General features: G+C 39.0%; 2 protein-coding genes across 2 annotated transcripts; one reads left to right on the top strand and one right to left on the bottom strand.

Annotated features, from left to right (window-relative positions):
* Positions 1-296: 296 nt before the first annotated feature.
* Positions 297-13,159, top strand: si:dkey-262k9.2. Its single transcript, XM_037676355.1, has 8 exons — positions 297-375; positions 6,237-6,297; positions 6,641-6,676; positions 8,764-8,799; positions 9,440-9,499; positions 9,615-9,683; positions 9,888-9,930; positions 10,990-13,159. The coding sequence occupies exons 2-8, from the start codon at positions 6,246-6,248 to the stop codon at positions 11,033-11,035; spliced, it is 342 nt and encodes a 113-aa protein (XP_037532283.1). The 5' UTR covers positions 297-375; positions 6,237-6,245; the 3' UTR covers positions 11,036-13,159.
* Positions 13,160-13,469: 310 nt separating this feature from the next.
* fxyd5 (FXYD domain containing ion transport regulator 5) lies at positions 13,470-23,517 on the bottom strand. The gene is made up of 10 exons (XM_037677040.1): positions 23,389-23,517; positions 21,511-21,556; positions 19,422-19,502; positions 19,212-19,331; positions 19,094-19,132; positions 15,327-15,386; positions 14,891-14,920; positions 14,736-14,810; positions 14,593-14,638; positions 13,470-13,860 (listed from the first exon to the last, which is right to left on the bottom strand). The coding sequence occupies exons 1-10, from the start codon at positions 23,434-23,436 to the stop codon at positions 13,836-13,838; spliced, it is 570 nt and encodes a 189-aa protein (XP_037532968.1). The 5' UTR covers positions 23,437-23,517; the 3' UTR covers positions 13,470-13,835.
* Positions 23,518-24,999: the final 1,482 nt, after the last annotated feature.

Here is a 24,999-nt window from a genome sequence, read left to right on the forward strand (position 1 = left end):
ACTGTTGGGTATAATGTCAATTGAAACCCCACGAAATGTGCATTTCAAGCAAGCAATACCACGATCATTGAAGTTGAGCTTCTCTGACAGTAGCAGACAACTTCATGACACAAAGCAGCACACTATGACTGATATGATCACCAAACATGCTGAGAACAAGTTTCCCAGTGTGCACAGCAATTTTACTAGAACAGATATGGGAGGGTGGTGTCATATTTCACCCAGCTCAGCAGCCAATGAAGGAAGGTTTCTTCAGACTGAGTACACCTGTATTAAAGTACACGCACACAGGCAGTTACTAAAATAGCAAAGGACCTCGACTGCAGGAGCAACGACAAACCAACGCTGCAAAGGAACAAGTCACATCAGTTGAATGTAAGTTCACATTTCAGCTAAGGTTCTACAAGAGTATCTATTAAATCATACAGCGATGTTTACTTCATTTTAATTAGTTTTAGCAGCAAGTTTTGTATTTCACAAAGTAGAAATGCTTTTTTAAAACGTTGCAAAATGTAGTGCATTAAATTCTGTTTTTTAATGTAAGCACTGTGACTGATGGTGTGGTGATGAAGACGAAGCTTTTTGGAGCGTGCTCGCCCCAATTGTGCACAGAGTAGTAGGTTTAAGTTGTAGTTTTTTATGGAGTAAAACAGAAATTACACTTTTAAGTTTGAAAACACAACTCTAAGTAAATACCAGAGCAAGAGCAGCGAGGTGAGTGAAGAGAGAAACAAGCAGGAAAAACTAGACTATGGTGCTTTGGTGTTTGTGCAAAAGTGACCTTTGAATCCAGGGTAATTAAAACTCTGCACCTGCAAAGACAAGCATGTGCAGACCCTCCATTTACAAGGCACAGCTGGTGCAGCAGTGACTTCTCTGAAGACAGCTGACAGACAGAACAAATATATGGACTCTGTGGATAAATAACACTTGACAGTATGGAACAGGAAAAGCACTGCCAAGTGAAGTGAAAGTTGGCAGGGAGGCCCTATTTGTGCACCTGTGCATGTGAAGACATGACCTGTCAATCAACACGTACAGTACGTCATTTTGGCTTTGATTAATTGGCTGCAGCTGCCAACTTATCTGCATAATCATCACAATTTCGGGCCTTTAAAAAAAATAAACATTTTGTTTGCAGGGTTGAGTTCAAAAAGAAAGTCTTGCGAAATCCTCATATGCAGAGCAAGGCTATGTGGCGCCGACTGGTTTTTAGACGAAAAACAAAAACTGCCTTTGAAAAGCAATGGTGTTTCCCCACAGTGGTAAAAATTTGCAAGAAATGGCAAATGTTTTTGGGGCCACGATCTGAACTTTATGAGGTGGCAATAAAGTCCCCTCCTAGGTGAGCGAGTGACGGTTCCTGTACAACTTGGCCCACTCAGCAGCAGGAAGTTTGTAATCTGAAGCATGCTTTTGATAGTTTAATCTGTTATTTTATGTAGCTGTGGCCCACAGATCATAGAGTAGGCTCCAAACATCAAGAACATGTTTGAATATGTAGACTTCTGCATAAGACGGAACAAGCGTTTCAAACTTACACTGCACCCCACGCTACATATCACTTCCTGTGTTGTGCAATATCATGCAATGTGCTGATTAAGGTTATTTTTTAACCTGAAATTGACGTAGATTTGTGTGCAAATAAACTACATAAATCTAGCTGATCAAACTGTCTGTGGTTTTGTAAAGGTGTGGCAGACACCTTTCACAGAGGTTTTTTTTTTTTTTTTAATAGCTTATTACTGTATGTTGCTCCTTTGTGGTGAACTGATGTAGTTACATTTCACATAAATGTTTTTAGAAACTTCTGTGCGTCTGGGACAGGTCTGCTGATAGTGCTGTTAACAAAATAAAGAAAAAAAACAGCTTTGTCTCCATCAGATAAAGACTAAAGCTGAGCTGTACGTGCTCACAGATTTGTGGATGAACTCTGCACAGCTGTGGTTTAAAATACCAGCATTTTGTAGAAGTACAAACTCCACATGTACTGTCGTTTATTTTTATTCTTTTTACATTTGCTCAGAGGTAGCAGGCGTAGACAGGATATGTGCATTAATGACAATGCGTCATCGTCAGAAGCGCTCTCATATCCTCTCAGTTGTTTCACTGCTGGCTGCTCTGACCTGCTCATAGACCAACCATCAAAGCTCCCTAGTTTTAGGTGTGCACCTGAGTTGGACCACTCACTGCTATGCACAACGCTGACTAAAAGTGTGGTGAGTTCTAGTTTACTTTGTTGATCGTATTATTAGTTATCCTGTCTGTTTGCAGTGTAACACAACAGCAGCAGAGTGTGTTTGGGAAAGAGCGTATTTGCATTAACCTTACTTAGATAAACAGCAGCTTTGGAGTTGGCAGGGTTGAGCAAGAATTTCTATACAAGTGTTTTCTTTCTTTATTCAAGTAGAAGCGTCTGGATTTTGTACTTGAATGCCGATGAATAACAAATAATTTGGGGGGTGGGTTTGATTTTTCTTTTTTCAATTTATTGTTGGCTTTTAAAAAAAATTTTAGAGGAAGTTTATTTGAGCTTTGCCTTTTATAAACTATAATTACCCTTGTTTTTCTTTTGTTTTTACAGACACATATTTTAGTTCTCAAGTCATATTTTAGACATTGTGATCTGAATCACTGGTTATCAGCGCTATCTGCGGTGCAGTACCTTACCCAACTGTGGTTACCCGATAAGGGTTTAAAAAGTCTTTACTCTTAAGGATTAACTAAAGTAAAGACTGTGCGAACTTTGTGTGTTTTAAAAGGACTTGGTGTATTTTGTGCAGTGTTAACAGTATTAACAGAGACTTGGTGTTTGAGTTTGTTTGTAGACACACTGACATGAAGGTAAATGGTAGTTTAATCAGTCAAAACTTTATTAGAGAAATAAGAACAAAAACAAGATCTAAAGGCTCAGTTCATGTCAGGTTGAAGTGAAGTTCTGTGAAAAGGCTACAAAGTTTTACAATCTTGCCTATTATAGTTTTATGAACGGTCCAAATTGGAAAATGAGACTTTTAATTTGACAGGACTTGTTATTTAGCAGTCTTGCTAGCTCTATAGCTAGCTAACACAAGTGGATTTTTGTGGTCCAATAAAAAAAATAAAACAAAGTATCGTAAATTGTATAGTGGTGCATGTGAGAGTTATTTTATATACTTTTAAATTAGACTACTTTTAATTTCTCAGAAAGACAGAGGATATTTTGCAAGATTGGGTCGTAATAGCGCCTAGCTGTAACACTTCTATACAGTCTAACACATTTCCAGAAAAAGAATGCCATTATTTCTGCCAGAATAACCATGTAAAGTACAATTAACACAATGTAAATCTTTATAAATTGTGCTGCTGATGAGTTTTTGTGATTGTAGAAACTCGTTTTGTCTTTGACCCTGTTTGGACTAGCCGTTATTTCGTCAGTCTGATCAAAATTGAATTCTGTTTCTCTAAACCGAGTTTGTTCAAAAAGCTATTCACAGCAGGTAAGATATCAATCACTCATAAACCCACACTTTTGAAGCTCTGACATATCCCATTTAACTGTAAAAACCAAGGTTTAGGTTTGTTTTTAACAAACTGACGTGAGGCTCATTGGTACCAGTGATAACCTTATTAGAGGAAGTGGAACAAAAACAAGACTTAATGTCCCCAAACCCTCTAACAATCTTCCTGTAGTTTCATGTCTTGTGTAAAAGAACTACAGTTTCACGATTTGTTGATTTCTTCATTTACTGTTTATGATCCTCTAGCCAGAAGGCAGCTGGCATGTCTGCTTTATGAGCGCACTGCTGGTTATTATATGTCGCAAATTGGGTTTTGGTATGAAAGAGCAAATTCAAATGTACAAGAATATATTACCCAATTTGGAAAATAATACAGGCGTCAGGAGCCATTTGGATGTAGAGGCAGTGGACTGGGTGGATAAATATTTGCAAATTGGATCAGCTTATTATTTCACCCAAAGCGACTCTGAAAAGCAAATTGGATACAGAAGAGGCTTTTATTTGCAGCTTCTTAGGTTGGTTGCATTTGGAGATTTACTTCAGCTATTCAAGAGGCCAGAGCAGCCCCCACACTCCACTCCTCTCTCCAATCAGACTCGGCCGTGTGATTAACGTCGTTCTCCTTGTATAATCAGCCAAAATAGTTCTTCATGCCGTTCTGCTGTTTTCGTATGGAGCTAATCTTGTAGACAGGTTTGTTTGCGCAGCTCCACGTGGTGGACGTTCGTCTTCGTGTGACAGATTAAATTAACTCAACTACTTCAGCAGTGTTCGTAGTTGTAAAGATGGCAGAATGTGGGATTTATTTATTTATTTGGTGGTGGATGGTTATCTTATTTATTAATATTGTGACACATCTGCATAGTTTTCGCAACAGCACTTTTGTGCCTCCTGGGGTGGGGGAATGTGTTAGATTTGCTGTTGTCTCACTTCAGTTGTTTCCTTGTAGTGATTAACTGGGAAGGAAATAGGGACACAATGTTAGAAGGAAAAAATGCAGAGGCGCCTGAAGTTGAACATGTGGTGCAAAGTTCAACAGGAGAGTCCCCACTTTGTTCATTATTCATCCGGGCCCTGCCTGCTTTTTTTGACTCCTGGTCCTTGTTCAATGGGCTAAATCTGACTGAGGAAGCATCATACTGCTCCTGAACCGGAAAAAAGGTCATTCCCATGATTGCCTCGTTAAAAAAAATAGCATTCATATTGTGTTAAAACAGCTGGGGGCTTTGTTAACAAGCCGAAGAACAGCTGTGTTTCCCATCTACTGTATGTGCCTGTATTAAAGGAAGGGCAGTAGACATGGTTTAGGACCCGGTTTCATGAGGAAGTTAAGTTTGTTTTCTGTTAAATTAACAATACAAACTCACGCAACGCAAAAGGAAAACCAAAAACAGACGCTGCATGAATTAATTTTTGTGATGATACAAAATTAAATTCAAATTTTCCTTGTTTTGTTTCTTTCTCAAGTCGCTTTTCAAAAGTTCGTTAGAAATTTGTTTACAGTAACTAAATTTGGTCCGTGGAAATCTTCCTGGAAACTGTAGTTACTCAGCTGGTACAGCACCCAGGCTTTGCATTGTGGGGGGAAAATGTTGACTCGACACTTGTTGCCATGCGAGTGTGACAGACGTGCTTGAACCACCGGGTTTTCTTTCCTGTTGAGCTTGATGGGGAAATAAATTTTTGTCGTTCAACCCTCTTTCCAGCACACATATCAGATTACAATCTAGATTTGCCAGCTTGCTTAAAAAAACAAAACAAAACAGAACGAACTGAGGATGGGTTGGCTCAGAATTTGTAGTTTTCCACTGACTGGCAATTCAATTCAATTCAGTTTATTTATACAGCGCCAAGACACAATTAGAAGTCGACTCAGGGCACTGAACAGAAACATCCATATATATCAAAATAAGTTAACACAATTTATCTGAGGAGAAGACTGCTTTGAATTTAACTTCATCATAGAACTCTCATCTTTAGCAAACACGAAGGCGACAAAGAAAATTAGGAAGAAACCTTTAGCAGAACCAGGCTCAGGACAAGCGGCCATCTGCTTTGACCATCTGGGTTTGAGAGGAACAGGAAGGAGGAACAGATACATAATGGCAGGTTGAGAATCACATATTAAGATAGAAATAATATCCAATGAAAACTATTCACTTTTAACAATTAGTTTAAGGAAATGAGGTCAATTTGTCCTCCAGTAGTCTAAGCCTACAGCACAAGCCAAACCTAACTATAGGATTTATCAAAAAGGAAAGTCTTCAGCCCAGTCTTCAAACTGGACAATGTGTCAGCCTCACGGACAGAAACTGGAAGTTGGTTCCACAAGAGAGGAGCCTGAAAACTGAAAGATCTTCCTCCCATTCCGCTTTTGGGAACTCTAGGAACCGCAATTAAGCCTGCGGTCTGAAAGCAAAGTGCTCTGTTTGGAAAACATGGAACAATAAGATCTGTAATAAAAGATGGAGCTAGGTTGTTGAGCGCTTTGTAGGTTAGAAGTAAGATTTTGAATTCTATTCTGAATTTGCTGGGATGTGATCCTAGAACTGAAAGTGCCAACATGCAAGGTCCAATAATAGAACAGGTTTCAGCTTTCCATCACAGCTTGTCTCTAAACCAAAACACAGAGGTTTCACTCACATCAGCGGCTGAATGTTAATAGCAGATATTTTTAACTCTGATGTCTTTTTTCATCCCCCCCACCCCCACCCCCACCCCCCTTCCTCCCTGCAGCATTTGAAGATGATGCGATCTCTGTTTCTGTGTCTGCTGCTACTGCTGCCAGCTGCCACCGGTATGCTCTCACCTCAGCCGATAAACATCTAATCAAGTCTACGCATCCAGCCACACACAAGTTTTCCTGAACACACGTGCACGGTCTGTGCGCAGCAGGATTAGTGTTTGCACTTGCTACTGATTTTCACACCCTACCTAAAAGAGAACCTAGAAGTGACGAAACCTGTTCGCTCAAGCAACCTAAGATAACAAGAGAGGAAAAACACAAACAGTGAATGGAAGCAACTGTTGCTAAGTTCATAGTGAGATTCAGAAAACGTGATTTTACAGCAGAACTGTAATATCTTTACATAAACATTGTCACTTTAAGTGGATGTGTCATAATTCTGTTCTGTTTGTAGCTTCTTCATACGATGAGGAAGGATCGGGCAGCTTTGGTGAGTATTGTTCCTCTCTGAAGAAATTAAAGTGCAAAAACATTTAAAGAGAAGCTTTTAAAAAGCTGAGCACAACTCTTTTTTTTATGACATCAAAAAATGAATGGTATCTGTTGTGTGGCAAGAATGTAGAAATTAAACCGTCTGACACCCACATGCATTTTCATCAATAGAGATCACACCTATTATGGAAAATGGCGAGAAATAATTTCTGCTTGACACGTTTTTGAAAAGAAATATGCTGAGACGTTTCACATAAATAATAATTTCTTTAGATTTATTATTGGTAATAATAACTTTATCACAGTTGCTCAAGCTTTCTATTTTAGTGCCAGATGATGATAGCTCCCAAGAAATGTCAAACGTATTCCATTCTTTTGTTAAACTGTTAAATTTTCTCGATTTTTCTAATCTTTTCTTCAACATTTATAGAAATTTGACATTTAATAATCAGCCGTCTGAGCTTTGAAGCTCAAATATGAAGTGCTTAGTCAACTTTTGGTTGTTTAAATGTACCACGTAAATAAAAGTGATTTGAAAATTTGCTCATAAACACACAATAACTTAAAAGGTGCAGATTTGGTGGGAAAAGCCGACTACCACTGTACTACTGTGGATTAATTTACCTTTAAAAGGTAAAGAGTCGTGGTATCATAAACTAGAAGTAAAGAGGGGGAGGTCAAGGGGGGTGTAATGCTGTATTATTCAGAATATAGACTCAAATGTTCAAACAATGCTTTATCTATTTTATCTATAGATAGATTTAGTTAAATTACTGTACGTTCATTATATACGACACCTGAAGAGAAAAACACAATTTAGTTTTACTGTAGTCCCTCGTTTATCACGGGAGTTTGGGACCACGCCTCCTGCGATAAGTGAAAATCCGCCAAGTAGGGATTCAATAGTCCAAGTTCAAGTTCAAGTAAACTTTATTGTTGTACCATCTCATGTGATACATGAGATGGAACGAAACTATGTACACAAGTAGTAGTAGTAGTAAGTGGTAGTTTATTTGAGTATTTACTGTAGTTGTAAGTAGAAGTTTATTTTAGTATTTATTTACATGTATATATTAAGGTGTTTTGAACCCTTCCCACATGCTTGCAATTTCCCTAACACTGTTTCTAAAGTAAACGCTCTAAAAGAGCACAGCTTGTCATGATCTCAGCTCTCTGCCACCTGCAAGCGCTCTCGGCCACGCCCACTTCTCTGCTGCAAAGCTCATGACACAGTGCAGCAGGAAGTTTATCCTGCACTGTTGGAGGTGCTAAATAATTTAAAATACTTCATTTTAAATAAAAAATTCATGCCGATCGTGCGGCTCATCCATCCTTCAGCCAATTGTGTGTCATGTCCAATCTTATTTTGAAAAACAGTGATAAAGCGAGTCTGCGAAAAATGAACCGAGAAGAAGCGAGGGACTACTGTACTTTAAACTTCATCTGTACATTTCACATCACTTTATTTTTCTGAAGGTGAATTTCCTCCTTGAAATAATTTCTAATATTAAACGACATTAAGTGGAGGAGAGGAGTGATCAGAACAGATATGAATCATGGAATTGGGGATTAAATTTAGTTGTAGAACAGTGAAGCCATCCACAGGTTATTTGTTTGGGCGTTTTACTTAGTCCCAACATTTGTCATTATTTTGGCTTTGGATAAGAATAGTGTTTTTGTAGATGAGGTACAGGCTTATAATGCAGCCCACTGGGTAAAGGTATAATATTTATGTGGCTTTCATCTCCATCCATCTCCACATGTCTACATGCTTTAACCAAGTGAACAACAGGAGCTGTATAACTCTGGCTGATGACTCTCGAGTGCAGCTCTTGCCTGCCTTAATGGCTTTTCCTCTCATTTAGGCTTTCGTTATTTACTCACAACGTCTCTTTTTTTTTAAAGGATGTAGTTTTGTAAAGGCTCCCGGTTTATTTTTCATTACGTTAGTTTGGTTTATTGGTGTTGCTTAAGAAATAAAAGGATATGTTTATTTTTTAATCTTTGCTGTACAATAGAAGATACGTTGTTTGAAAGTAAATAAAAAAAGTTTCTTTACAAGCATCTGATTTATTCTTGTTTCAGAGACAGACGAAGAAGAGGAGGATATCATGAGGGAAGGTGAGTTCATTACTCCTCCTAAGAGGCAGCCTGGACACTTGGATTGTGTAGTTTGTTCGGTGTCGTGAGCACTAACACTGTACTGGCAGCTGGCCAGAGCAGAGTATGTGAAGGTTATGGCCTCTAATTACTGTCTGAAGTCAGCATTGTGTATTGGGTGTTCCAATCCAGTGATATGTGCAGAGGGCTGTGGCCCCTGTTGGCGTTTTCCTCCCTCCAACCATTAAGCCCTGAATGGAATCAATTAGCTCTCTAGAGAAGGGCCCTGTGGATTCTGCTGAAAGGCCAATGAGCACGTTGACGTCTCTGCCATCCTGTCGGTCATCTAATCAACATTGGCATTCTCATTCTCTCCACATGCCTCTCTGTCACTCCTCATCTTGGCTTTGATGGGCGTTTGATAGAATTACAGACCTGCTTAGAGTCCAGCCTGCCTGCTGCTGGAGAAGCAGCGCTTTTTGCAAATGGCTACGATTCTTTAGAACAAAACACGTTTTTTTTAAAACTCGGTTTGTTGAAATAAAACGCAAATGCTAAGGAACACAAGTTAGCTGTTACTTAGATCCTTTAAAGACACAGATTATTCTTGATTTAATCCATTTTGTGAGACTTAACTGTGCATTTTTTTTTGATCACTTAGTCTCTTCACACAACACTAATGTGAATGCAGATAAAACCACAGCTGAGGATGAATCAACAGGTAACCCTATGATCTTTAATTTTAATACACCCCGACTTGTAATTTGCTTTTCATTTGAAAACTTTTGTCATATTGACCTACAGCTAACCTTTTTTTGTAAATTATGTTCTTTTAGGTCAGATGACTCTTATCATCGTCGTCGTGGGTGCCACCGTGTTGACTCTTACCATCGCAGCAATAGCCAGTAAGTGTTCTGCGTTGAGCTTCGAGCATGACATACTGAAATGTGAAATTTACATTCCCACTGATGACAAATGAGCTGCTTTCAGCACTTGTCAGGAATCACTATGCTCCCTGTGTGCCTTGTAAAGCTGTCACCACCTAAGTAAATATGAACTTCTCTTGTGGAGCCATGACCTTTTTTCCTTTCTTTCACCCCTTCCTACAGCTGTAATGATAGTTAAACGGCATCTGAGACTTCGGCAGCAAGCGTAAGTTCAATTTACTCTTATTAAAAAAAACACAAAAAATAAACGGTTGTTTGTTTTGTGAGGCATTGGTGTCAAAGTTTTACTAAGAATTTTGGTTTCACTTCATCCGTGTGACAGAACCAGTAAGATGAGTAACAGACTTTCTACTAGTACTTTTTGCTTTGCTTCATTTGACTCATCAACGCCTAAACTAAAGAAAAACAGCAGCGATTAGCAAAAACAATCACCAGCATCCACCCATTTGAGCCCGTCTGGACTTGTATAACAATTATTGCTACAGCTTGAGCCCTGCACAGCTACCAGTGAGCACTCCCCGCCTATCTGTCAAACAATGGCTCTAAGACAGTGTCACTGGGTCTGTACGTATGACCGAATGGGACAGGACTCGACCTGTTCGAAGTTGTTCCCTGTTCCCTCAAACTGAGTCATTTGTACGCAGCTGTACTCAGAAATAAACCACGTAAACACCTTCCTGGCTTCTTGACAACCAGCCAATCTCTGCCTGACAGCAAAACAACCTGAACCAGTTCCACAGAGTTTACCTTCTGTTGCATTTGGCCTCCCCTATCTGCTGTTATTTGCAGTTGGAAGAGTTTTGCAAAGTAATCAGTTTCTTTTGTACTGGGGTTGCGAAATGATGGCCATGATTTGGGTCAGAGAGGTTACGAAGTTCAAAGTCTTATAGTTGGAGAACATCTAGTACAGAGAAGACACCCAAGTCTATCTGCGAGAGTAAAAATTCCTCTGCAGGATTACAAGCTGCCTGCAGGAGCTGCAGCTCTGGAGTTTGGTGCTGAATGATTGCTCTGTTGAAAAAGAGGCTTAATCGCACAGCAACCTCTGGCTTGTTAGATCAACAGTTTCCTCCTGGGTTTATAAGTCCCACCCAGGGTTGAGTTCTGGTTGAGGTAATGCAGCTACCGTGCACTTGTCAAAGGACTCCAGCATAAAGCAGACAATGTTTTTAAGACTTGTACCTCACATGGATCATCAGTCATAATTTTGCATGGCTTTCATCTCATTCTTTCCCCTTTGTTGCCTGCTTTTTCCCTTTTCCAGGATTTACTCTGTGCCCACAGAGCAGAACCAGAAAGAGGCCATCTAGTTCCTGGCAGCACAGCAGCTGTTTGCCTCGAAGCCAAGAGAGGCGCAAAGGTTCAGGCTATGTGATCTTCCACTCGGACTCAGGACAGTTAAATTGATTTGCACAACAGCCTGTTTCTCACTGCTCATTCTGTTGCTCACTCCCACACACAATGTCTTGGACGTGTCATTGTATGCAGTAATGTCTTTCCTATTTGCAGTTGCACTTTTATAAAGATCTTTTGTTGTTTTATTTGTCTCGACCACATGCACACAGTTTGGCCTTGGCTTTTTGGAACACATTCAAACCTTCTAACTGGTTTCTATTTGAAGAGTCCAAATTAAAGACGGTGCACATGGCTTAAGGCTTCTTTAGTTAAAATGGATAAATTAGCATAGATACATTTATTTTTTATGGCCTGCAGGATATGTTTTGGACCAGCCATGCAGCTGTATTTTCATTTGAATTTGGTGCATGTGAAACAGACCTGTCTCTGAAATGATCGTTAAGTGAGTCAAACCGTGCTAATCCACACTAAGCCTGCGGAGCGCTCACTTATTTTCCTATTCACGTGTCTGACATCCTCTGTTCCTGGCCCTATGGGAGAACGACAGTAGGAGGCAGAGTTGGAAGAGGCAATACCTTTACTCCATCTTTTCAATCGTTATGAAAAAGAAACAATACCAGCTGAGTACACCTTTCAATCACCATGAATGTTCTCACTTCTCCCTCTTTCTCGTTTTTGGAAAAAGCACTGTTTACTTGTGCATTTTGTAAATGCCTTTAAAAACGCTGTGGAGTGTTAGATTAATGCTTTCCGCACAAGTAGCAGGAAGCTTGGTGGCCTGATGGAGGTTGGTGGGAGGTGTTAAATAAAGTGGAATGATTGGGAAAATACCAACAGTGTCCTTTTCATTCTGAGGGAGGACGGTAATTTCATTCAAATGGCATCCATCATGCAGTGTGCAGGAAAGCTAAATAACTAAAACCAAAGGCCCTGTTTTTGTCAGAAAATGTTTGAGGGGGGCTAAATTGCGTTGATGGCTTTTAGCAACATGGAGTTAAACACCTGATTTGTCAAAACAAGATCTGGTTAAATCTTCCTGAGGACAGAGCTGGGCTGCAATCTAGCTAAGCTTAAGAGCAGAAATGGAGCGGTCGTCTTTGTATAAAATTGTAGAAAAGCTATTTGTCTTTACTGGGGTGCCATCAAAAAATATGCTTCTATATTGGTACAAAACAAATGAGTATATTACTGCTTGTGCTTTCTTTTACTGTTCATATCTGAGCACTGTGCCTGCAGCATTTATTTCTCAAATGTGTAGCTTTGATCAAAAAGCTTCTTATATGTTAGCATTTCAAACATACAATATGGCATACACTGCAGTGCAAAACATTTCATTCATGTTTTCTGCCTAATCATTGTGTTCATTTACTGATGCTTACTTCTATGTGGAACTATAAGTGCAGCAAGTCAACTCTTCAATGCATTTTCCTACTGTGGAAAGGATCGTGCAACACTGCCTCTTTATTACTGCCTCTTTATTATGACACTACCCACTTAATGTAAATGCAAGACAACTGAGCTTCCCCCACCCCTCTGATGATGTTATCGAAGTAAAAGAAATCCTGATTTTGTATTAATGGCATTGCTCATTTAATTTTTTTTAGCAACCCATTAGAACCTGAGCTTTGGGTTTTCTGGTCAAGCTGTCCATAAAAACCATTTATTTCTCAGCTTTTGACGCATTTACAAACAAACTCTGCAAAGTTATAAACGTCAGCTTTTATTGTGAATTACCAATCTCTCAATGTTGTTTTTTTTCCCCTAGTTATTTAATAGTTAATCTGTATTGAAAATGTTAGTTTTTCAGTTTAAGGGTAAAGTTCTTGTGTGGATGGGAGTCGTATACAAATGTAAAATGTATATTTAGTGTTACTTTTACAGCAATAATGTTGAATTTTATGTCAGATACTTGTATTCATATAAGCACTTTTTAATTCCAGACTTTTGTATCTATACCAAAGACATCGAATGGGGTTTCTTTCATAAATAATTTTTTTTTGTAACTAATACATTCATATCTCACAAAACAATCATAACCTGTCTTTGTTTGCACCGCTGTCATCACTTGTATATGTTCTTATGGCATTTAGAAAACAGGATAAAATATACTGTATATTGTGCAGCTTTGCTGGACTCTGGATGGTGTTTATTTTGATATTAAATGTGTTATAAACTATGCCTGGTTTCTCTCAGTCTGTTGTGTGCATAATTTAGATACCATATGGATGCAAAGATACGTGCCAGTAGATGCTGTTTAATCTAGGGCTTTACTCACAAGCATAAAACCACTAAGAGGCTTAGACACTCTTGCTAAACATGATAATTTATTTTTCTTCTTCTTTTTTTATTTTGGAAGGAGTGTGCAAAAAGTCTAAGGAAGGTGACCCAGCATAAAGTTTTTATTTCCTCACAGAGAAGTGAGGGTGATCCGTGAGGCACAGAGGTTATTAGGATCATTTTGCTTTTATTGTTACTGAACAATTGAGTCATTTTGTCATAATTTGTTAAAACTGTACTTTTCAGAGGAGTTTACAACATAAAGGAAATGATTTTACAAAAATAAAAAAAAGGTAATGATCCACTGTTTTCCCGCTTGTCGGCCTTGTTTCTGTTTATTCGTAGATGTTCCAGTCCAGTTACCCAGCAGCGTCTCAGTCTGTCCGTCCACACACAAACACACACTGCTAGGTGTTAGTAAAGTGTTATTCTCCTGGTTTCTTGGAAAGCAGCGCAGCTGTCACTGTGCACACGTCTTTATCCTTGGACCACATGATACGTCCTGGAAAACAAACACATTTGCCACTTTATTAAACTGCCTCATTTCATTTAAAAAATAAAGATAATACATGTGTGTTTTGTAGCAGGTGTGTTATTGTTTTGCCCAACAAATGGCTTAATCATACTCGGTCGAGCCGCTTATGAACAATTAATATCTTATCTATTGTAGATAACTTTTTTATTGGCTCCACTTTAGACAAATGGCTATTAGCTCATCAGCCTGATCAGAGCTAAATTATTTTTTCCAAACTACGTTTTGTTGAAACAAGTATCTCCAACTGGTAAGATAATATTTGTCCATAACATGTCCACCTGTAACCTTATTTCAAAGGTCTAAAAAAATCCCATGAACTACAGGTTCCTAATTGGATAGGAGTACCTTAGCCATTTAAACAAAGTTAAGTCTGGTCCTCTGGACGGATGCAAAAAGTAAAAAAATTAAAAAATGATGAAATGTTTGATCTTTTATCCAAAAGGCTTTGTCGGTGTGAATCAGACTGGTCAGACTGACGACGTTTTTAGGATAAAAGATTAAACGTTTCAACAATTTAAATTATATATATTTTTTTTCATCTGTCCAGAGGACCTGACTTAACTTTGTTTGCTTTTTCTACCTGGATTATTGAGCATGCACAAATGCAGTCAACATAAAAATATTACAACTATTAAAAAAAAGTCATTGCTCAAACACAAAATGAACATTATGTAGTTGGGAGTAAAGTGTAACACTGACTTTGATGACTTCTTGCGACACTTTGGCAGCCGGCAGACTTTGCCACCTGCAGTTAAAGAAGAACAAGAGATTGGAAATGCTGGCTGAATGTCACTAGAGATAATAAAATGCAGAAATGGTTTTCAGATTTCACACAAACTCACAGCTAATAACCATTATTCCCATGACGAAGAGCACTGCAGCGATGATCAAACCGGCGTATCGCAGGGATCCATAATCTGAACACATGGCCAACAAAATGTCATTTATAAATTGAACTGGTAAGTGTTTGTATAAGAAAAACAGAAAAGTTTCTTACCATAGGTAAAGTCTTTGTCCCGTATTGGATCTATATGACATAAGAGGTAAAAGAATTGAGTTAAGTTTGACTGCTGAACAAAATAAGCATCTACAGGAACAAGCACAGAAAACATCAGTGGGGAGCAACTGTCAAAAATGGCATGACAGATCTACTGGTTCTGCTGACATGTTGTTGATGGTTTATCAAAATCTTATCTATGGTAAGCCAGCGCAGCATGAGGACACAAATATCTTATCTCCTTTTGCATAAGGTACAATGGAGCATTAATCTGTTGGCAAGAGAGGAAGTGAGGTGCTCTGTTCTGCCATCACGCCGTGGGTTTTGTGTGGAAGACAGGGAATTGTGATACTGTCACTAAGCCAAGAGATAACAATGAAACCACAACGCCTCTGACATTAAAGGTAACTATGGAGTAGGAAAAAAATCAGCGTACCCCAGGCAGGAGCTTTACTCTTTTTGGCTGTTTTTGTTGTTTTGGATGGAGGCGACGTCACTGTGGAAAAGTACACAGTAAAAGCATTAGCTCCCATAACTTATTTAAACATTCTATCTACCGTAGTTTTCCCAAAAGGCAGGCAGAATTTTACAACCTAGTTTTATGAAGTTTAATACTGTAATAGTGTGAGCGCTTATGAAGCATGCAATTATGATCCATCTGTACGTTTATCAGCGTGATTCTTGTCCCACAGTTTTCAATATCTTTCATCAAATCATAAATCAAAATGTTCAGCTCTTTCAGGACAATCCAGCTATGATTTTTGGTATTAGTGCAACTTTAGTTTTTTAAAATATTTAGCTTTTCTGCCATTTTTTTCCTCATAGAAAATGAATTGAGCTCATTTTACATCCTTAAAATCTTTTTAGATCTGTTTACAAACATTTACTGCTCCTTTCACATTTTGTTCTGGTTCAGCTTCTTTCAGATTCCTTGTGCAAATTAAAACTTTTTTCAGCTGTTTTGTGCTCCTTTCTGATTATGTCTACAGCATTTTTGTGCTTCTTCTAACTTCTTTCTGCTAATTTTAGCTTGTTATGCTCCTTTAAGTTTATTTCTGCCAATTTCAGTTATTTCAGCTACTATTTATCTGTTTTTATGCTACTTAAGCTTTTTCAGCTAATTCTTAATTTTTGGCACATTTAAACTTTGTTCAGCATAATTGAGCAAAAATGTGCTCTCTCCACTTCCTTCTGGTAATTTCAGCTTCTTTCTTCCTTTTTGCTACTTTTCAGCTGTTTTTCTTTTCTTTTTTTTCAAATTTAAGCTTTTTTCAGATAATTTCCCCTTTTGGTGCTCATTTCTCATTCTTTTAGCTAATTGGGCAAATTGTATTGTATTGTTTCTGCTTTATTCTGCTACTTTAAGCTTTTTCTACTTTTTCAGCTAGCGTTTTAGCATTTTTTTTTAGCTAATTTAAGCTGTTTTCAGATTAATTCAAGTTTTTGTAGCAATTTCTGCTTATTTCAACTTATGCTTCTTTCAGATTTTTTGCTGCTAGTTTCAGCTTTTTCTGCTATTTCAGCTACTGTTTAGCTGTGTAGTGAACTAAGCCTCAGGTCAAATCCTGACCTTGAGGGCCTTCCTGGGACAAGAACTGTATTTCATTGATTTGAATCCAGAAACACAAAATCAAGTCCATCCAGAGACTTTCTAAGTGTCCTGCACTGATCAATTGAAAGAACACTCTCTTTTTTATTATCATTACTATTTTACAAATGTCTTGATAATCAAAGTGTGTTTAGTTCAAACCATTTTAAATGTTGAAGTGAACTACTCATTTTAAATCAACTGTGAAACAGTATTAATGATTTTTAATCCTCATTCAAAGTAGAAATCAAGTTAAGGTCTGTTACAGAGTAATTATTCATTTTCTTGATCTTCTGTCTGAAATGAGCAGGTTGTAAGTCGGTCCAAGGTCGGAGACAAACGCAAACAAGTTTGTTGGAACGAACTGTCATGTTTTTAAATCCTCTCAGACGTAAATAGAGAAGCTGGCACCTGTTTCCTCCCAACTCGCCTAAACATTTCTCTTCTCTGTCTCAAAAACATTTTCTGTCTGTTCCAAAACATTTTTCTGTTTTTCTGACTTCTAGTGACCTCTTACGTCACAAAAACACACCCCTTGTTGGCTTTTTCAGCCAATCAAGACTTCCCAAATGAACCGGAAACAGAACTCTTTAAATGTCGACACTTCCTAGTTCCAAGCAGTGCGGTGGGAGAGCAGTTCAGTTCGGAGGACCGAACCGAACAGAAAAGTTGCTGGAGAGAACAGGAGGTTCCAGACATGATCCGAAGTTCTTCCGAGTCTTGTGGGAATTATGGAATCTTCCACATCTGAGTGGAACTCTGACGGGCTCACAGCTCATGCGAGTCCAACCGAGAGGTGAGCGTGGTGTGAACGAAGCACCGTCACTACTCCGGACGTTTTCCAACCATCCTACGGAGACGCTGGAAAAGCGTTGAAAGGCAACTCTACACCGAAGTCGGAATTATCCTCTGCCAAGGTAAAGAGTCGATCTTCAACTGCAAGTGTACCGAGGAAAGCTGGGTTCGAATGGAGAGTGCTGTCGTTCTTCTTCAACACACATTTCTCACACACATTTTCTCTCCACTTAACTCCTTCATTCCCCATCTTTAAAACTCTTCTATCTTGCCAGTAAATCATCCAGATATTGTCAGAAATGTCTGTTGTAAAGCTGCAGAGATACCATGGCCGTATGGTCTCTGATTGTAAAGCTAATTAATTAAGCTGTTATTGTAATCATCCATCCATCCATCCATTATCTTTACCCGTTTATTCCATTTTGGGTCACGGGGGTCGCTGGTGCCCATGTCCAGCAGTCACTGTGCGAGGGGCGGGGTACACCCTGGACGGGTCGCAAGTCCATCACAGGGCCACATAGAGACAAACGACACAAACAACCATTCACTCTCTCACTCACACCTAGGGAAAATTTAGAGTTACCAATCAGCCTAACATGCATGTTTTTGGTCTGTGGGAGGAAACCGGAGCACCCGGAGAAAACCCACGCATGCACGGAGAGAACATGCAAACTCCACCCAGAAAGGCCCCTGGACCGGGGTTTGAACCAGGGACCTTCTCGCTGAGAAGCAGCAGCTCTACCAGTTGCGCCACCGTGCTGCCCGTTATTGTAATCAATTTTGCCAAATTAATGTAAATGTTTGATGTTAAACTTTGATTCTGTTAATAAATGACCGCATTCATTTTTGATGGGTCAAAGAAAATTAACGTCTCACATTACATTTAATCATTCAATGCACGATAGAACTCAGTCCAGAAAAATGAAAGAATCCGTTTAATTTATGGATAATATCTCACAGATATATGTTCATTTACAGCTGTTTTGATGCAAAATTTAGCTTTTAAGCTAATTCCACATTTTCTTTTGGTTCATTTAAGCTCTTTCCTCTTCATTCTGGTAGTTTAAGCTTCCTTCTGCCATTTCAGCTACTTTTCAGCTATTTTTTGTTGCTAATTTCAGAGTTTTTAGCTAATTTTATTTTTTGTGCTAATTTCTGCTTATTTAAAACCAAATTCAGCAAATATGTATTCTTTCTGCTTTCTTCTGCTGTTAGTCTTGTTCTTCCGTTTTAGTTACTTTTCAACATGATTTTTTAAGCTAATTTCAGCTGTTTTCAGTAAGTTCTTCTGCAAAAAGCATTCTCATTGCATTATCGCAGTATATGCAATTTCCCTAGTTACATTTATTGTTCTAAAGCATAAATTTATACAGTGAAACAATTTATTTCCACAGGATTCGTTGACTCCTCATTATCTTCATGTTACTTCCATATCACTCCAATGCCTCTTAAAATGTTTATTGCATTTTTAAATATTTCAGATAAATCCCTTTCAGTGAAATTTATGACAGTTTCTAAAACATATCGGCACACTTAATGTTTTTAATGCTATGTATTTTACATTTCAGCCAGTACTAAGGTGCAAAGCTGTAAAATGCTGCGGAATAACTACTTCTCGTGTCTTAACCAGGACAGGAAATGAACGATTTGAAGCTTTTTATTTTTAGCTCAAATGTAGGTTTCTGTATTTGCGATGGAAACTAGAGATGTGAGACGTTTTTTTCAGTTAGTTTGAGGAAATGCAATGAAAAGGGGAAATGAATCATCTTCTGGTCAAACTCAAAGCCTTTGCTCAAAAACACGAGGTTGAAGGTTGTTACCTTGAGCTGATTTGGCTTTTGTTGTCATCTCGGTGAAAGCTGAAGAAGAATAACAAGCTGATGGGGTTAATCTAAAGTTGTAGGTGTTGTGTTTAGTGTTCATGACACGCCACACTACCTGAGCGGGTGGAGCTGACTGAGCTGCTTGTGTCATTTCGTTGGTTTGTGGGTACGTTGGTGGGGGGTACTTTTGGAGGTGAGTTGACAACTTTGGAAACGTTGCTTTCGACTCTTTCCCCTGTCACACCCAGCGAGTGACAGAATGAGGAAAACTGAGAGACGCATGACCTTCAACTGCAAGAAAACTGACAAATAGCGAGAACCTTACCAGTAAAAGTCGTAGGATCAGTCGTTCTGGTGCTTAGAGACATTGTTTGATTGGCAGATGTGTTAGCCTGAACCAATGACACTGTGGGATGAAGAAAATATTCATTTTTTAATCAACAATAACAACAACAAAAAGATGAAAAAGTGAACTTTCCATGAAGAACAAAGCACAGTGTTGTTTAGGTTTACCAACAATGCTGCCATGTATTCCTGCAGAGGCCAGACTCCAGAATGTGTGTGGCCATGCAGCGCAGAGAGGCCTGCAGAAGCACTGAGCCTGTCACAGTGAGCGCCCTGTGAGTGGGATTGTGTGGCAAAGTCCAGCTACAACAGAGCCAGATTGTTGAGAGGGACCACGGGACAACATGGCCATTGTCTGGTTGCTCACTCAGCACCTTCCAATTAGCGCTGGAGTTTCAAAATACTTCTCAACTTTGTTGGCTGTGATTTTTAATGAACACACAGCTTGATTAAATGAGTAAAGATTTACGACCGACTTTATTGTTTGTAAGTTTTAAATACTTCTGATAAATTGTGTCTAAGTGCTCAGGAGCAGAGCACTGTCTTGACTCTAATATAATTGGACATTCAGTCTCTTGTTGAAAACAGTTGCAGCCTTTCCAATCCCATTACAGCGTCTACCTGAAATGAATGCAGCGTTATGCTTATGAATATTTAATCATCTCTTAAACACATACGCCTTCATTTGAAATCAAATTCCAATTTAGACTGAAACAATTTCCAAAAGGCTAATTCATTCAATAACAAGAAGGATTACAATTAAGTTTGAAAACAAAACAAAAAGCGTATTCTTCTGGAACTTGGAGAAGTTGGGCAGACTTAAAAAAGGAATTAAATATTACGAATAACTTTTATATAATTTGATACTGTCATAACCATAAACTTAATGATGTTCTAAAAGTGCTACTATTTCTAATTAACAACAGAATGAACAAGATGTCTCTATTAGTTTTAGACAGAAGACAGCGGAGGCTAATGCTACGTCATATTAGCATGTTTTCAGATGAAGTTAGCATGTAAGTTGAATATGAATCACAAGATCCATGTGTGATTGTGAATACAGATGTATGTAGATTCACTCATTTATTCATTTCAATCCAGATGAGTAGAGGAGACTTTTGTCAACACAATAAAGTTAATGCTAACTCTGGAGCAACATTTGAGCCTTACCTAAACTGCAGGATTCACTCTCACCACAGTTTACAGCGACATGTTGATAAATGTGTGTTACTCATTTTAAATGCATGAGTAGGCTCCATCCATCCATCCATCCATCCATCCATCCATCCATCCATCCATCCATCCATTATCTTTTACCCAGTTCTTTCGTTTTGGGGCGTGGCACACATACCCAGCAGTCACTGTGCGAGAGGCGGTGGACAGCCCTGGACAACCTCCAGTCCGTCACAGAGACAGAGAGACAAACGAGACAACCATTCACTCTCTCACTCACCTAACATGCAGGTTTTTGGTCTGTGGGAGGAAACTGGAATACCTAGTGAAAACCCACATATGCACAGAGAGAACATGCAAACTCCACCCAGAAAGGCCCCCCATTTGGGATTCCATCCAGTGACTTTCTTGCTGAGAGGCAACAGCTCTACCATCTGCACCACCGTGTCACTCCGCATGCAGACTCACTTGATAAATTGATTTCATCCAGATGGTAAGAGGAGTTGTGGGAAGTTATGGACATCATGAGTTTCTAGGGCAGGGCTATTCAACTAGAGGCCCAAAGGCCACATCCGGTTTGTGGGTGAACTCAGTCGGGCTCAGCAATGAGTTCCTTTTAAGTAAAACTAGAGTTTAAATTGTAAATTGAATGTGTGTAATCATAATAAATGCCAAATGTCCATTCCCATAGTTGTTGGCTTTCAGTAGCAGTGCCCCGCTCCACAATTTAGATGAATAGCCATAAGCTAGCTGTAAAGCTCCATATTAGCTTTACATGTTGTTGACAGAAAGACTGACATTCTCAGCATACTTCCAACAGCCATATTTCAGACTCAGTTCATTTTTGGAATTTACTGTGAGCAAATTCAGAACCAGTAGGGACTTTTTGCACTTACCTTGAATCGCAACCAACAGGAAATACGTTAGAGAGGCGACGCAAATCTGAAAGAAACATATTAGAAGAAAAGAATAATTTATTTATCATCACACATCATTTTTTGAACAGAAATTATTGTTAAAACAGAAATGAGCTTCAAAGAAATGTATCAAGCTTTAAAACATCACAGGAGGTGATGGTGATGATTCAAGGATTCAAGGATTCAAGGTTCTTTATTGTCATTCTCATCACATGTGGTACATGAGGTGGAATGAAATTGTGTACACAGGGTCTCAGTTACATCCAACAAAAGTATTAAAATGTAAAAAAAAAACAGTAATAAGATCTAAGATATGAACTAAGGAAAACATTAACTAAAAATACACTAAGCACTAGTAGTATAAACACAATACGCCGAACAGCAGCACGAACATGAGTCTGTGTGAGCAGATGAGTACGAATGAACACAGCAAAATGAAACAGATCAGCAGCAACATGAAACAGATCAGCAGCAACATGATGTGAATTTTCACCGTGATTATTCTGGTTAGAGATTCATGAGTCTAACAGCCTCAGGGTAGAAGCTGTTCCTCAGTCTAGTGGTTCTACACTTAATGCTCCTTAACCTCTTTCCTGAGGGGAGCGGGGCAAAAAGTGTGTGTGCTGGGTGAGTGGGGTCCTTCATGATGCAGGTGACCCACTTCCTGTATCTGGAGGTGTAGATGTCAGTGATGGTGGGAAGACTGACTCCAACATACTTCTGTGCAGCCTTTATAGTGTAGGACAATGATCCTACACAAGTAAATCCCGTTTAAGTTTGATTAAAAAAAATTAAAGGAAGATACATAACAAACAGGAAAAAGAGTCGCTTCTTGGTACAAAAGAAACTCACTGGATTCATCTATCAGTAATTATAATTATTTAGAGCTGTTTAGCCAAAGCTTGGGTACAGAGTCAATACATTCTCTACAATAAACGTAAAAATCATCTGAAACGTCTGATGCAATGCCTCTGGAGCACTCTGTTCATTGCACAGCCAACAAACAGGAAGATGTGCTCATTGAGCTCAGCATCACGTGGCCACTTCTTCCTCTTTTATCAAACAACATCATTAACCACACTCCTCATGCACAGCAACAGAAAACAGATTCCTTACTTTGAAACTAGAAATACAATAAACTCGTTTTTATTGGTCAAAAAAAGAGCGAGCGAGTTCACATATTATGTGTGCCATCCTCCCACACATATCCCAGTAGAACTTAGAGCTGTAGATTTGATCTTTTTTTTTAAAGCTGTCACCAAGTAGTGGCATTGAAAGATGTGTCAAAATATTTTTAACATAATGGAGATCTTGAGTCCATGGTGGAGGAACAGACTTCTTCCTCCCCCTCAACATACAGCCAAAATAAGAAAGAAAACTCTTTGAAGAAGTTATTTGGTACTATACGATTGTATAGCAGCATATCAGTTGTGCAGGTTAGGCAGTAGATGGAGGTCCAAGGTGGTGCCCAATTTACCCCCAGCAGAAAATGAATTTCGATCTCTGACCTGGTGGCAGCTCATCCCACCGGGCAGAGAGCGGTGTGACAGGTGAGCGTCAGTGGACACCACGAGCTTTGACAGCTGACATTAGCAGGTCATGCCAATCTTCATTTGACTTCAGAGCATATGTCAGGACGAGGCCTGTCTCCTCTGGGCTGTACAGGCGTCGCTCTCCTTCCCCCAGTCTGACCGGCCTGCCTGTTTGTCACATCTAGCACTCTCATTCACTCTCTCCGTTTTATCTGTTCATCCGTTTGTCTGTCATTCTTCATCCATCTCGTTTTCACTCAGTTTCATCCAGAAACAGCCTCCAGCGTTTTGATATTTAGTCTTATGTCCTAACTCTCATGCTTACCTTGGCTTCCATTCTGTGAGGTGCTTGTTTTCTGGGATGCCTCATCATCCACTCTGCAGATCACATTTGAAAGGCAGATGGGGAAAACGTTAACCTAGCCACACCCATGTGCTCACCACAGCAACTTCCGCATCCAATTGTCTGAACTGTGTTCCAGTCTTTTATTCTCTCTCTCGCTCTCTCTCTCTCTCTCTCTCTCTCTCACCCACTCATGACATTGCCCTCCTCTGCTTGTTCTTTGCAACTCTGTTTTCACTTTACGTCTAATCTCTGTCCACTGTACAGCTGTTTCTCATCACGGTGGCTCTTCTCTCCACCCTATCTAATTAACCTATCTCTTGCCACGTACGCGCCTTTCTGTCTACAGATCCATCTGCCATCTGCCTTCGTCTTGCTCAACAAATGTGGAAGGACGACCTTGTAGACAGAGAATGTGTTGGTGTTTACATGGAGATGCCGGTTTCAAATTTGCGTCTGTGTCCCTGAACTGCTTTTGAGAATGTATCTGGCCATAATGCACTAACTCACCACCCTTGTCAAAAGTATTCAGAAAAATAATTTAAATCCACTTTAAATGTATTCATTCTGCTTCATTTAAGTACTTTTTTCAATGTGTGAACAGGGCTTGTAAAACTGTCAGTGTCGAACACATCATATATTTATTCATGTTTATAATAAGTTGAAGGTTTACTATCTTACAAACTGTAGAGTCATTTTTATTTTCTAAAGCACTGATTATTCTTTGTATAGAAATAGTAGAGTGCTGTATTAATGGGTACATGAGGGCACAGATTGTAGTGTAAAGTGCTTTGATTAGATAGAAAGGCTCTATATAAATACAGTCCATTTACCATAGATTTTTTTAAAAGTTATTATTTAATGCCTTAGAATAGAGGTTTAATTATGACCTAATAGTACTATTTAACTAAGAAGAACAACCCTAAGCTGTTACAGTAAACAAAGCAGTTGATCCACACGAGCAGTCTGCGTTCACAGAACTGGGGAATTAAAAACAAGAAAAAAATCAAAATTTTTCACATTCATATTGTTAAGAACGTTCTGACATTTCTAATACAACCCTGTCACCAAATAACAGTGTGATGTGGTTTAAATGCACAAAAAATGAAACACACAGCAAGTATCGGCAAAGTAATATTTACTGTAATTAAAACAGCACAAAAACAACATGTCAAGAGCAGGAACCAAAGCCAATTATTACTTTGTTGTTGTTTTTATTTTAAGTTTTATGGCAGCAAAATATTAAAAAGGAAACTCAGGGCGGGCGACATGGACTAAAAGATTTTGTAAAGCATAGAATTTTAAAAAATCTACTCGTTGAACATCTCCCAAGGCAGCACGGTGGCGCAACTGGTAGAGCTGCTGCCTCTCAGCGAGCAGGTCCTTGGTTCAAACCCCGGTCCAGGGGCCTTTCTGGGTGGAGTTTACATGTTCTCTACGTGCATGCGTGGGTTTTCTCCGGGTTCTCCGGTTTCCTCCCACAGACCAAAAACATGCATGTTAGGCTGATTCTTTATTGTCATTCGCACCTCATGTGGTACATGTGGTGGAGCAAACTTATGTACACAGGGTCTAAGTTACATCCAACATTAA

This window comes from Nematolebias whitei, chromosome 5 (genome assembly GCF_014905685.2).
Source record: "Nematolebias whitei isolate Nwh7 chromosome 5, NemWhi1, whole genome shotgun sequence".
In the NCBI taxonomy this organism is placed as follows: domain Eukaryota; kingdom Metazoa; phylum Chordata; class Actinopteri; order Cyprinodontiformes; family Rivulidae; genus Nematolebias; species Nematolebias whitei.